The sequence below is a fragment of the Ranitomeya variabilis genome, chromosome 1 (genome assembly GCF_051348905.1).
Source record: "Ranitomeya variabilis isolate aRanVar5 chromosome 1, aRanVar5.hap1, whole genome shotgun sequence".
Classification (NCBI taxonomy): domain Eukaryota; kingdom Metazoa; phylum Chordata; class Amphibia; order Anura; family Dendrobatidae; genus Ranitomeya; species Ranitomeya variabilis.
Window position 1 is genome coordinate 721,973,191 of NC_135232.1, and position 14,232 is coordinate 721,987,422.

A 14,232-nucleotide genomic window follows, 5' to 3' on the forward strand; every position below is an offset into this window, starting at 1 on the left:
GGAAGTGCAACACATAACTAACAATCAAGACCAGGTTATACCAGCCATGTATATAATTATGTAAAGGAGATGCCCAGGTTATATCAGCTGTGCATACATAATTATATAGAGGAGATGCCCAGGTTATATCAGCTGTGCAATGCATACATAATTATATAGAGGAGATGCCCAGGTTATACCAGCTGTGAATATATAATTATACTAGCTGAAGAGCCCGGCATTGCAACTAACTGTGGTTAGTTGTAACAAAATATTATAATGATTATCCTCCATCCCATAGTCCCGTGCCCATATACCCATTATACATAACCTCCATCCCATAGTCCCGTGCCCATATACCCATCATACACATCCTTCATCCCATAGTTCCATGCCCATATACCCATCATACACATCCTCCATCCCATAGTCCCGTGCCGATATACCCATCATACACATCCTTCATCCCATAGTTCCATGCCCATATACCCATCATACACATCCTCCATCCCATAGTCCAGTGCCCATATACCCATCATACACATCCTCCATCCCATAGTTCCATGCCCATACACCCATCATAAACATCCTCTATCCCATAGTCCCGTGCCCATACACCCATCATAGACATCCTCCATCCCATAGTTCCATGCCCATATACACATCATACACATCCTTCATCCCATAGTTCCATGCCCACATACCCATCATACATATCCTCCATCCCATAGTCCCGTGCCCATATACCCATCATACACATCCTCCATCCCATAGTCCCGTGCCCATATACCTATCATACACATCCTTCATCCCATAGTTCCATGCCCATATACCCATCATACATATCCTCCATCCCATAGTCCCGTGCCCATATACCCATCATACACATCCACCATCCCATAGTCCTGTACCCATATACCCATCATACATATCCTCCATCCCATAGTCCCGTGCCCGAATACCCATAACACATCCTCCGTCCCATAGTCCCGTACCCATCACACATCCTCCATCCCATAATTCCGTGCCCATATACCCATTATGACATCATTTTCACCATGGCAACCATGCAGTCATCATCGTCGCCATGGCAACTTATGATATCGTCACCATGGCAACCATTATGACATAACCGTCACCATTACAACCTATTATGACATTGTCGCTATGGCAACCATTATGACATCACCGTCACCATTGCAACCTATTATGACATTATGACATCATTGTCACCATGGCAACCATTATGACATCATCGCTGATACACACACTCGTTTTTATATAAAGAGAGGAAATGCCCAGGTTATACCACCTGTACATATATAATTATATACAGGAGATGCCCAGGTTATACCAGCTGTACATATATAATTATATACAGGAGATTCCCAGGTTATACCAGCTGTACATATATAATTATATACAGGAGATGCCCAGGTTATACCAGCTGTACATATATAATTATATACAGGACATGCCCAGGTTATACCAGCTATACATATATAATTATATACAGGAGATGCCCAGGTTATAGCAGCTGTAGATATATAATTATATACAGGAGATGTCCAGGTTATACCACCTGTACATATATAATTATGGTATATACAGGAGATGTCAAGGTCTTTCAGCTATACATATATAATTAGATACAGGAGGTGCGCAGGTTATAGCAGCTGTACCTATACAATTACATACAGGAGATGTCCAGGTTATACCAGCTGTACATAAATAATTACCGTATATACTCGAGTATAAGCCGAGATTTTCAGCCCCAAAAAATGGGCTGAAAGTGCCCCTCTCGACTTATACTCGAGTCATGGAAGGCGGGGGGGTTGGCAGGTGAGGGGGAGCGACGCCTGTCAAGTACTCACCTGCCCCTGACGCGGTCCCTGCATGTCCCACGGTCTTGGGGCGCGGCAGCTTTTTCCCCTGTTCAGTGGTCACTGGTACCGCTCATTAAAGTAATGAATATGGACTCCACTCCCATAGGGGTGGAGCCACATATTCATTACTGTAATGAGCGGTACCATGTGATCGCTCACTACAGGAAGAAGCTGCCGCTCCTGGAGACGTGAGACATGCAGGGACCGCGTCAGGAGCGCCGGGAGCAGGTGAGTATGTCATATTCACCTTCCCTCGTTCCACCGCCGCTCAGTCTTCCGCATCCTCTGCAGTGACTGTTCAGGTCAGAGGGCACGATGATGTATTAGCGTGCGCGCCGCCCTCTGCCTGAACAGCCAGTGCAGAGAGACGGGACGCTAAGGAGCAGCGGTCAGCGACGAGAGGTGAGTATGTCATTTTTTTTTTAGTGCAGCAGCAGCATTACATGTGGCACATTGTTATATGGAGCATCTATGGGACCATAAAGAGCTGCATGGAGCATTATATGGGGCATCTATGGGGCCATAACTGCATGGAGGATTATATGGGGCATCTATGGGGCCATAACTGCATGGAGCATTATATGGAGCATCTATGGGGCCATAACTGCATGGAGCATTATATGGGGCATCTATGGGGCCATAACTGCATGGAGCATTATATGGGGCCATAACTGCATGGAGCATTATATGGGGCATTTATGGGGCCATAACTGCATGGAGCATTATATGGGGCATCTATGGGGCCATAAAGAACTGCATGGAGCATTATATGCGGTATCTATGGGGCCATAATGAACTGCATGGAGCATTATAGGGAGCATCTATGGGGCCATAAATTACTGCATGGAGCATTATATGGGGCATCTATGGGCCCATAAAGAACTGCATGGAGCATTATATGGGGCATCTATGGGGCCATAAAGAACTGCATGGAGCATTATATGGGGCATCTATGGGGCCATAATGAACTGCATGGAGCATTATATGGGGCATTTATGGGGCCATAACTGCATGGAGCATTATATGGGGCATCTATGGGGCCATAAAGAACTGCATGGAGCATTATATGGGGTATCTATGGGGCCATAATGAACTGCATGGAGCATTATAGGGAGCATCTATGGGGCCATAAATTACTGCATGGAGCATTATATGGGGCATCTATGGGCCCATAAAGAACTGCATGGAGCATTATATGGGGCATCTATGGGGCCATAAAGAACTGCATGGAGCATTATATGGGGCATCTATGGGGCCATAAAGAACTGCATGGAGCATTATATGGGGCATCTATGGGGCCATAACTGCATGGAGGATTATATGGGGCATCTATGGGGCCATAACTGCATGGAGCATTATATGGAGCATCTATGGGGCCATAACTGCATGGAGCATTATATGGGGCATCTATGGGGCCATAACTGCATGGAGCATTATGTGGGGCCATAACTGCATGGAGCATTATATGGGGCATTTATGGGGCCATAACTGCATGGAGCATTATATGGGGCACCTATGGGGCCATAAAGAACTGCATGGAGCATTATATGGGGTATCTATGGGGCCATAATGAACTGCATGGAGCATTATAGGGAGCATCTATGGGGCCATAAATTACTGCATGGAGCATTATATGGGGCATCTATGGGCCCATAAAGAACTGCATGGAGCATTATATGGGGCATCTATGGGGCCATAAAGAACTGCATGGAGCATTATATGGGGCATCTATGGGGCCATAATGAACTGCATGGAGCATTATATGGAGCATTACATGGGGCCATAAAGAACTGCATGGAGCATTATATGGAGCATCTATGGGGCCATAAAGAACGGCATGGAGCATTATATGGGGCCATAAAGAACTGCATGAAGCATTATATGGGACCATAAAGAACTGCATGGAGCATTATATGGGGCATCTATGGGGCCATAAAGAACTGCATGGAGCATTATATGGGGCATCTATGGGGCCATAAAGAACTGCATGGAGCATTATATGGAGCATCTATGGGGCCATAAAGAACTGCATGGAGCATTATATGGGGCATTTATGGGGCCATAAAGAACTGCATGGAGCATTATATGGGGCATCTTATGGGGCCATAATGAACTGTATGGAGCATTATATGGGGCCTATTTTGTATGGAGCATCTTATGGGGCCATAATGAACTGTATGGAGCATTATATGGGGCTCCCGATTCAATATGGATATTCAAAAACACTTAACCTACTGATATCTCAATTAATTTTACTTTTATTGGTATCTATTTTTATTTTTGACATTTACCGGTAGCTGCTGCATTTTACCCTAGGCTTTTACTCGAGTCAATAAGATTTCCTAGTTTTTTGTTGCAAAATTAGGGGGGTCGGCTTATACTCGGGTCAGCTTATACTCGAGTATATACGGTATATACAGGAGATGCCCAGGTTATACCAGCTGTACATATATAATTATATACAGGAGATGCCCAGGTTACACCAGCTGTACATATATAATTATATACATGATATCCCCAGGTTATACCAGCTGTACATACATAATTATATACAGGAGATACCTGGGTTATATCAGCTGTACATATGTAATTATATACAGGAGATGCCCAGGTTATACCATCTGTACATATGTAATTATATACAGGAGATGCCCAGGTTATACCAGCTGTACATATATAACTATATACAGGAGATGCCCAGGTTATACTAACTGTGCATATATAATTATATACAGGAGATGTCAAGGTTATACCAGCTGTACATACATAATTATATACAGGAGATGCCCAGGTTATACCAACTGTACATATATAATTATATACAGGAGATGCCCAGGTTATACCGGCTGTACATATATAATTATATACAGGAGATGCCCAGGTTATACCAGCTGTACATATATAATTATATACAGGAGATGCCCAGGTTATACTAGCTGTACATATATAATTATATACAGGAGATGCCCAGGTTATACTAACTGTGCATATAAAATTATATACAGGAGATATCAAGGTTATACCAGCTGTACATATATAATTATATAGAGGAGATGCCCAGGTTATACCAGCTGTACATAAATAATTATATACAGGAGATGTCCAGGTTATACCGGCTGTACATATATAATTATATAGAGGAGATGCCCAGGTTATACCAGCTGTACATATATAATTATATACAGGAGATGCTCAGGTTATACCAGCTGTACATATATAATTATATACAGGAGATGTCCAGGTTATACCAGCTGTACATATATAATTATTTACAGGAGATGCCCAGGTTATAGCAGATTAGGGACATATAAGTTTGTGTTTATACTGGAGTCTTCACCTTTTCTTGGACATGGATACCGGAAAAGCTTCACTATCCCGTAGTCGTCGGCCGTCACAAGCACTTGCCCTAGGTAATTGGCATCTACTGAGTTGATCTCAATCACATCCGCATATTTGGGTCCGATGCCGTTCACTTCGTTACCAGTGACACACGTCCATCGCGCCCACTGCACACCCTTCAGCTCCTCTTTGATGGTGATCTCCTTGCCCCCTAAGAACAGAGAAATCATTAAACGTGTGGCCAGGATCAGAAGAACATGGATTACTCATTAAAAAGAAAAATAAACCTCCAACAGCGCCACTGCTGCTCACAGGTTGTGTATGTTATTGCAGCTTGCCTCTAATAAAGTGTGGCTTAGCTGCAATAGGAGACACAATTATAAAACAGCAGTACCCTTATCGACAGGTTGTAACCAAGAGAAATCCCAGTCAATTTAAGGGATCTGGTGAATCTGATAGGAGCATTTTAAAATAATTTCTTAAGATCACATTATAAAGAATACAACCTTTCTGATATTCCACAGAACATTCTAAGAGCTTTCTAACATTCCATGGAACACTCTAAGACTTTTATAACATGCCACAGAACATTCTAAAATCTTTCTGACATGCCAAAAAACATTCTAATACATTTCTAACATTCCTCAGAACATACTAAGATCTTTCTAACATGCCACAGAACATTCTAAGACCTTTCTAACATTCCACAGAACATTGTACAACCTTTCTAACATGCCACAGAACATTCTAAGACCTTTCTAACATTCCACAGAACATTCTAAGACCTTCTTAACATTCCACAGAGCATTCTAAGACATTCCTAACATTCTACAACCTTTCTAACATACCACATAACATTTTAAGACCTTCCTAACATGTCACAGAACATTCTAAGACCTTTCTAACATTCCACAGAACATTCTAAGACCTTCTTAACATTCCACAGAGCATTCTAAGACATTCCTAACATTCTACAACCTTTCTAACATACCACAGAACATTTTAAGACCTTCCTAACATGTCACAGAACATTCTAAGACCTTTCTAACATTCCACAGAACATTCTAAGACCTTCTTAACATTCCACAGAGCATTCTAAGACATTCCTAACATTCTACAACCTTTCTAACATACCACAGAACATTTTAAGACCTTCCTAACATGTCACAGAACATTCTAAGAGCTTTCTAACATTCCACAGCGCATTCTAAGACATTCCTCACATTCTACGACCTTTCTAACATGCCACAGAACATTTTAAGACCTTCCTAACATGTCACAGAACATTCTAAGACCTTTCTAACATTCCACAGCGCATTCTAAGACATTCCTCACATTCTACGACCTTTCTAACATGCCACAGAACATTTTAAGACCTTCCTAACATGTCACAGAACATTCTAAGAGCTTTCTAACATTCCACAGCGCATTCTAAGACATTCCTCACATTCTACGACCTTTCTAACATGCCACAGAACATTTTAAGACCTTCCTAACATGTCACAGAACATTCTAAGAGCTTTCTAACATTCCACAGCGCATTCTAAGACATTCCTCACATTCTACGACCTTTCTAACATGCCACAGAACATTTTAAGACCTTCCTAACATGCCACAGAACATTCTAAGACCTTTCTAACATTCCACAGCGCATTCTAAGACATTCCTCACATTCTACGACCTTTCTAACATGCCACAGAACATTTTAAGACCTTCCTAACATGCCACAGAACATTCTCAGAGCTTTCTAACATTCCACATGACATTCTAAGAGCTTTCTAACATTCGAGAAAACATTCCAAAACCTTCCTAACATGCCACAGATCATTCTAAGACCTTTCCAAGGCTGATGAAATGAGTCAGCGCTTTTGCTGTCATCCTTTGAAAGGTCATAGTAACATTCCGTAGAGATTACTAAGATCTTTATGACTTTCCATGGAACATTCATTATGATCAGTATTGGGTCTCCACCTGGCATCCTGTAGAACATTCTTTTGCCGCTTCCATCGTTGGTCTGCAGATATTTACTATCGGAGGACCAGTCCATGTGTGTGATGAAGGTCAGCGAGCCCAGGCACTCGCCCACTTTCTTGTATCTCTGTACCACCCCGTATATGTCCACGCAGCTGTCATTGGAGCCTACGGCCAGGAAGTTTCCGTCGGGCGAGTACTTCAGCTCATGAATGGCTTCCTTCCTGTCCTTGATGTGAACGACCTCGGTCATGTCCCTGGAGGAGAGTCGTGAACCCCAAATTATCGAGGACTTCTGGGAAGTAAATCAGCTAGGAGACACAGAGGTTATGGACTCACCTGACTCTGAGCACAGTAAACGAGCCATCCTTCATGCCCAGTGCCAGGTGGATGCCATCCGTACTGACAGCTGCGCAGCGGATGGGCTCCTCCATATTGCAGCGAGCGATGAGTGCATGATCCACCAGACTCCAGATCCTGCAGGTATAAAGCAGCCATCAGACACTGGCCTCGGGGAGATCGCTGATATCACAAACGTACTATGTCTGCTTGCTGTCAGTGACTGGGAGGCTGTAAACCTATTCAGTCTAAATATTTTGCAAAGCTGAGGGTTTGCTACAATTATTTCTATTCTTGATTACGGACTGATACAATATATCATTGCAGGTAACATGTAACAAGCAGGGCAGGTGAGGGATTTGTGCAGTAATATCCCCCTCAGACTGGTTAAACCCATTAGATATGTCAGATATGTGCAAAATGGGCTGAAGTTAGAGGACACACTCATCTGACCTCTCAAATTGCTTATCATTAAACGCCTTGCCACGAACATATGAGGACCAAAAATGCCTCCATACTGTGATCAATTAATACCACCATACAGTACTCAAATACTACCATGCATAGTGCAGCGCCCCAGAGTCCTGGTCGTTGCAGTACTGATGCTCCGCCGCTAAGGGGGGCTATGGTACGTCTGATGGCACTGAAGGAGTTCATCTGACCAGGTATCACAGACACCAATACATTTCACAGTCTGGCCTCCAGGGGGAGCTAAGGGCACTATGCATTAGGCCACTCCTCACAATCTGGTAAAACTGGAGGTTAGATAGGAAGTTAGACAGAAAGCTGACTGGGTTGGAACCAGGCAACACCTTGTGGCAGAGGGTGTTGTAGGGGAAGATTCAGAGGGGTCCCTGTCAGGGGTGGGATTCTGACAGAGGCCTAGCAACCAAAGAGAACGTTACGGGACCGTGCCTGCACGATATAGCGGCGGTACCCCAAGAAAGGACAAGAAGCGAGGTTTATTGTGCTGAGTGAGAAACGAGATCAACGCAACAAGGAGAAACACCAGTAGGAGTCGTGCTGTAAGACGAGGCAACATCCTATTGAGGCGCATAACCGGTGGCCGGAACGCCGAGGAAGTATAGAGCTCCAGGCCTAACTTCAAACCTACGGCAGGACAGTCAGTTACAGGTGGGCTGTCTCACCCAGACCCAGGAAGACACAGGGGGTAACAACAGGAGTGGGGCGACGCTAGAGTCCCGGAAGAGCTCCGAGCCTCCCCGTCATACGGGTGCGTCCTAACCGTAAGATCAGGGGGACGTAGAGGGAGAACATCAGATCGAGTTGTGAGGGAACACGAGAAACAGACACAACAGTTGTGGGGTACTATCCCGTAAGCACAGCAGGGGAGGACCACAACACAAGCGCAGGAAGGTAGGCACAGATTTCCACCTGCAAAGGGAACTCTGGAGGTGCCATCGGACCGGCCGGACTTGCGCAGCCCTGTTAACCGTATTCCGGATTGAGGATTCAGAAGCCTTCAGTAAAGAGGTAAAGAGACTGCAACCTGGTGTCCTCGTTATTGACCGCGACCGGCACTACACCGCACCATAACATCAGCACCATACCACCACCTTTCACTGTGCGCCCCTCAGCAGGGTCACGGACCGGGTCTAGCCACCGTGACAACCCCAGAGCAGAGACTCAGAGGCCCGGTACCGGGTACCCCTAGGCCCTGCGGCAGTGGGGGCGCTACAACTTGGCGTCACGAACAGGATCTACTTAAGCCTGAAGAATCAGGTCATGTGTGCGTTGGAACTGTGATTTATTATACTTGGACTGTGATTTATTGCAGAGACTGTGCTGTGCCACTTGCCGCCAAAATCCGCCGGCATTATAGCGCTGAGGAGAGCGCAGGAGAAGGAGAGAGGCGTGGAGTGGGCGTAGACAAGCTGGAGAGCGCGAAAGACAATGTCCGCCCAGTCTAAATATTGTTGCATCCTGAGGACGGGCCCGTCAACAGGGGAGATCCGCCTCCTGATCTTCTATGGCGGGCGGAGACCGAAGAAACGAAACTATGACTCAGATGAGGTGGGACTGGAGACCAGAGAAGGCCTGCAGAAAAGGATGGCCCCGCATCGACCCCCGTCACCAGAGGATTATTCCGATATGCCCCCGCTGGAGGATTTGGATCCGTGGGAGCAGTCGAAGGGGCATCCTTTGCCTGCGCGGTCCCCAGCCCGTGTGCCTCCCCCAGGGGAATGGAGTGACGCCGGAGGAGTCACCCCAGGTAGGGGTACTGAGTGCTGCGACCCCCAGGGAGACCGCCTCACCTCTGCACCAGACCCGGCCGCCGCTGCGGCCACTGGTGCCCCAGCATTCCCGCCGCCTGGTCCCAAAGAACCGGGGGGGCCAGACATGGGGCCCTTCCCTTGGGGAGAATACAGGAACCACCTGATTGCGGAGTTCCAGCGGGAAGTGGAACGGGAGGCGCGTGGTGAGCTGCTGGAGGGCTCCCTGCCGAAGTGGGGCGTCGTAATTGTTTACCTGCCCCAGACAGGAAAAGGCTTCGTGCAGGAGATTGGAACAGCCCTGAGAGTCCGCATCACCCGGGATGAAGTGGAGCCCTGCCTGTGTGGAGACGGCGCCAAGTCCTTCCTGAAGCCGGGGGATGTGGTCACGTATCGCCGGCACCTAAAGGGGAGCAGCTGGTGGGCCCGGGATATGCAGCGCTGCACAGCTGTTCTGGCGGTATCCCGAACCGAGGGGGAGGAGCTTGCCGCTGAAGCCGCTGCTGCCGCCGCCGCCAGCAACATCCATCGACCCACGCAGACACTCATCGCAGCGCACGACCTGGTCGTGCAGAAGACCCGAACCCACGGGGTACACCTGGCCGCGGGAGTAAACTTGGAGTCCAGCCTGTCCGGGCCGCAGAGGGCCACCTGCCAGGTAAAGCCTCGGTGGGGGCTGCCAGAAACTGAGTAATGAGTAAGCTTTAATGACTGTAAATAAGTTAACTGTTTTCACCGTTTTGCTGCTAAAACCCGTCTAGGGTTATTCTTAAAGGGATCCCTTTGTTGACCCGGGATCCCTATTGTTTTTGTTTGTTTTCCACTTTTTGCACAGTTATCAAAGGACTGCCGAATCATGGACGGTGAATGATTCAAAAACTAATATTGTAAATAGTTTGCACCTTCTTAAAGGTGCTCTCTACTGGTTTTATACAAGAAAAGGACTCTTTGCGAAGATACTGTTTTTGAAGACATTACCGGAGTCCTTACTGCAAACAGACTTGCAGCTTGAGAAGTTGCACTACCTCATAGAGACTTGGTCCCCTCTTAAAGGGGATGTTCATCAAAAGCACTTAAAGAATGATGATGTTTTGAAAGAAAGTACTGATAATGCTGATATGTAAAAGTTAAATGTAGCTAACTAGTTGATTGTAAGAAATGTTTAATAATGTTAATAGAAGAATGAGGACAGGAAGTGAACCCGTAGGGGTTAGTGGTGAGTCCTCTTAGGAGCCATATAGAGATGGCTCAGTGATCTTGAACTGAAAGAAAAATGATATGTTCTATACTGTGTATAGTAGTGGAAGGACAGTAGGCCCGGGCGGAAAGGGGCGGTCCTGTACAGAAAGGAGAGGCAGTAGGTCTGGAGCAGTTAGGACAGGCGGTCCTGCAGATTTAAAGAAGGAGAATGCATAAAAGTTCATTAGCCTTATATGTGATATAAGAAGGTCTTTAGTGGATTTAGCGAGTACGTCCTTAAAGGCAGTGTTAAATTATTGTTCAAAGATTTTGCACTTAGTAGAATACCCGGTCGGGTAAGAAAAGTTATTCATAGTCAGTTAGTTAAAGTGTTTAACTATGTTTGTTAAGTTCAAGTGTCCTCACCTCCCATAAAGGGAAGCTCTGTTAAAAAGTTTACTTGTACTTGCATTTTCAAAATTGTATGTCTTTTTGCTGACATGTATTGTTGTTTTCTTCCCAGTCCAGGAGTACTGGATTTAACCGGGGGGGGAGTGCAGCGCCCCAGAGTCCTGGTCGTTGCAGTACTGTGGCTCCGCCGCTAAGGGGGGCTATGGTACGTCTGATGGCACTGAAGGAGTTCATCTGACCAGGTATCACAGACACCAATACATTTCACAGTCTGGCCTCCAGGGGGAGCTAAGGGTACTATTCATTAGGCCACTCCTCACAGTCTGGTAAAACTGGGGGTTAGATAGGAAGTTAGACAGAAGCTGACTGGGTTGGAACCAGGCAACACCTTGTGGCAGAGGGTGTTGTAGGGGAAGATTCAGAGGGGTCCCTGTCAGGGGTGGGATCCTGACAGAGGCCTAGCAACCAGAGAGAACGTTACGGGACCGCGCCTGCACGATATAGCGGCGGTACCCTAAGAAAGGACAAGAAGCGAGGTTTATTGTGCTGAGTGAGAAATGAGATCAACGCAACAAGGAGAATACCAGTAGGAGTCGTGCTGTAAGACGAGGCAACATCCTATTGAGGCGCATAACCGGTGGCCGGAACGCCGAGGAAGTATAGAGCTCCAAGCCAAACTTCAAACCTATGGCAGGACAGTCAGTTACAGGCGGGCTGTCTCACCCAGACCCAGGAAGACACAGGGGGGTAACAACAGGAGTGGGGCGACGCTGGAGTCCCGGAAGAGCTCCGAGCCTCCCCGTCATACGGGTGCGTCCTAACCGTAAGATCAGGGGGACGTAGAGGGAGAACATCAGATCGAGTTGTGAGGGAACACGAGAAACAGACACAACAGTTGTGGGGTACTATCCCGTAAGCACAGCAGGGGAGGACCACAACACAAGCGCAGGAAGGTAGGCACAGATTTCCACCTGCAAAGGGAACTCTGGAGGTGCCATCGGACCGGCCGGACTTGCGCAGCCCTGTTAACCGTATTCCGGATTGAGGATTCAGAAGCCTTCAGTAAAGAGGTAAAGAGACTGCAACCTGGTGTCCTCGTTATTGACCGCGACCGGCACTACACCGCACCATAACATCAGCACCATACCACCACCTTTCACTGTGCGCCCCTCAGCAGGGTCACGGACCGGGTCTAGCCACCGTGACAACCCCAGAGCAGAGACTCAGAGGCCCGGTACCGGGTACCCTTAGGCCCTGCGGCAGTGGGGGCGCTACACATAACATCATACAAAACTGAAATAATCCCATATAGTGACCAAATAATACCCCTATACTGTGCTCAAATACAGCCATACAGTGACCTGATACTACCACTGTACGTCGCTCAATCGCTACCACCATCTAGTAACCACATAATATCAGCATTAAGCCACAAAACATTACCAACAAATAGTGACAACAGAACACCTCCATACAGTGACCACATGATACGACCATAGTGTTCACATAATACCACCATAGTGTCCACATAACACCTCCATACAGTGACCACATGATAAAATCATAGTGCCCACATAATACCACCATACAGTCACCACATACCACCATAGTGTCCTCTTAATTCCACCATACAATGTCCACATAACACCTCCATACAGTGACCGCATCATACCACCATAGTGTCCACATAATATCACCATACAATGTCCACATAACACCTCCATACAGTGACAACATGATACCACCATAGTGTCCACATACCACCATTAGTGTTGAGCGATACCTTCCGATATTCAAAAGTATCGGTATCGGATTGGATCGGCCGATATCCAAAAAATATCGGATATCGCCGATACCCGATACCAATGCAAGTCAATGGGACACAAATATCGGAACGTAAATAAGCCCTTTCTGTCCTTCTATATGCTGTTCCGGAGGGGGGAATAGTGTGGGCGGTGCGTGGGCGGACACGGTGAGTGTCTGTGTGTGCGGGCGGGGTCTGTGCGGGTCTGCCAGGGATGTGTGCGGGCCTACCGGGGCTCTATGCTGCGTGCCGGAGCTGTACGTGGGCTGTCTGGGCTCTATGCGGCGTACCGGGGATCTATGTGGGCTGCCCAGGCTCTATGCGGCGTGGGGATCTCTGTGCGGCGTGGGAGGTCTCTGTGCGGCGTGGGGGGTCTCTGTGCGGCGTGGGGGGTCTCTTTGCGGCGTGGGGGCTCTCTGTGTGGCGTGGGGGCTCTCTGTGCGGCGTGCCGGGGGTCTGTGCATGTGTGCAGGCATCGTCCGATGGGACTGCAAGTCCCATCGGACGATGCCTGCTATACTGACAGTGATTGACACATTAGCCAATGATGGGACAGTAGTAGTCCCATCATCCGGCCAATGTGTTGAATGAAAAAAAAAAAATATTCCATACATACTCCATGCATACTCCATACATACTGCATACATACTGCATACATACTCCATACATACTGCATACATACTCCATACATACATACATACTGCATACATATATCCAACATACTCCATACATACTACATACATACATACTGCATACATACATACAACATACTACATACATACCTACTATATACATACTACATACATAGATACATACTACATACATACTGCATACATACTACATACATACTACATACACACATTCTATACATACATCCTACATACATACTACATACATACTACATGCATACTGCATACATACTACATACATACTACATACATACACACATTCTATACATACATCCTACATACATACTACATACATACTACATGCATACTGCATACATACTACATACATACTACATACATCCTACATACAGTGGGGCAAAAAAGTATTTAGTTAGTCAGCAACAGTGCAAGTTCCACCACTT

General features: G+C 46.5%; 1 protein-coding gene across 7 annotated transcripts in view; it reads right to left on the bottom strand.

Moving 5' to 3' along the window:
* Window positions 1-14,232, bottom strand: part of EML5 (EMAP like 5) — a 175,615-nt gene that overhangs the window by 48,128 nt on the left and 113,255 nt on the right. For all 7 annotated transcript variants that reach the window (XM_077267584.1, XM_077267583.1, XM_077267582.1 and 4 more), the window contains 3 exons: window positions 7,515-7,652; window positions 7,176-7,432; window positions 5,203-5,415 (listed from right to left, as the gene is read on the bottom strand). In XM_077267584.1, coding sequence (XP_077123699.1) covers window positions 5,203-5,415; window positions 7,176-7,432; window positions 7,515-7,652 — 608 coding nt within the window. The remainder of the gene's footprint in view (window positions 1-5,202; window positions 5,416-7,175; window positions 7,433-7,514; window positions 7,653-14,232) is intronic.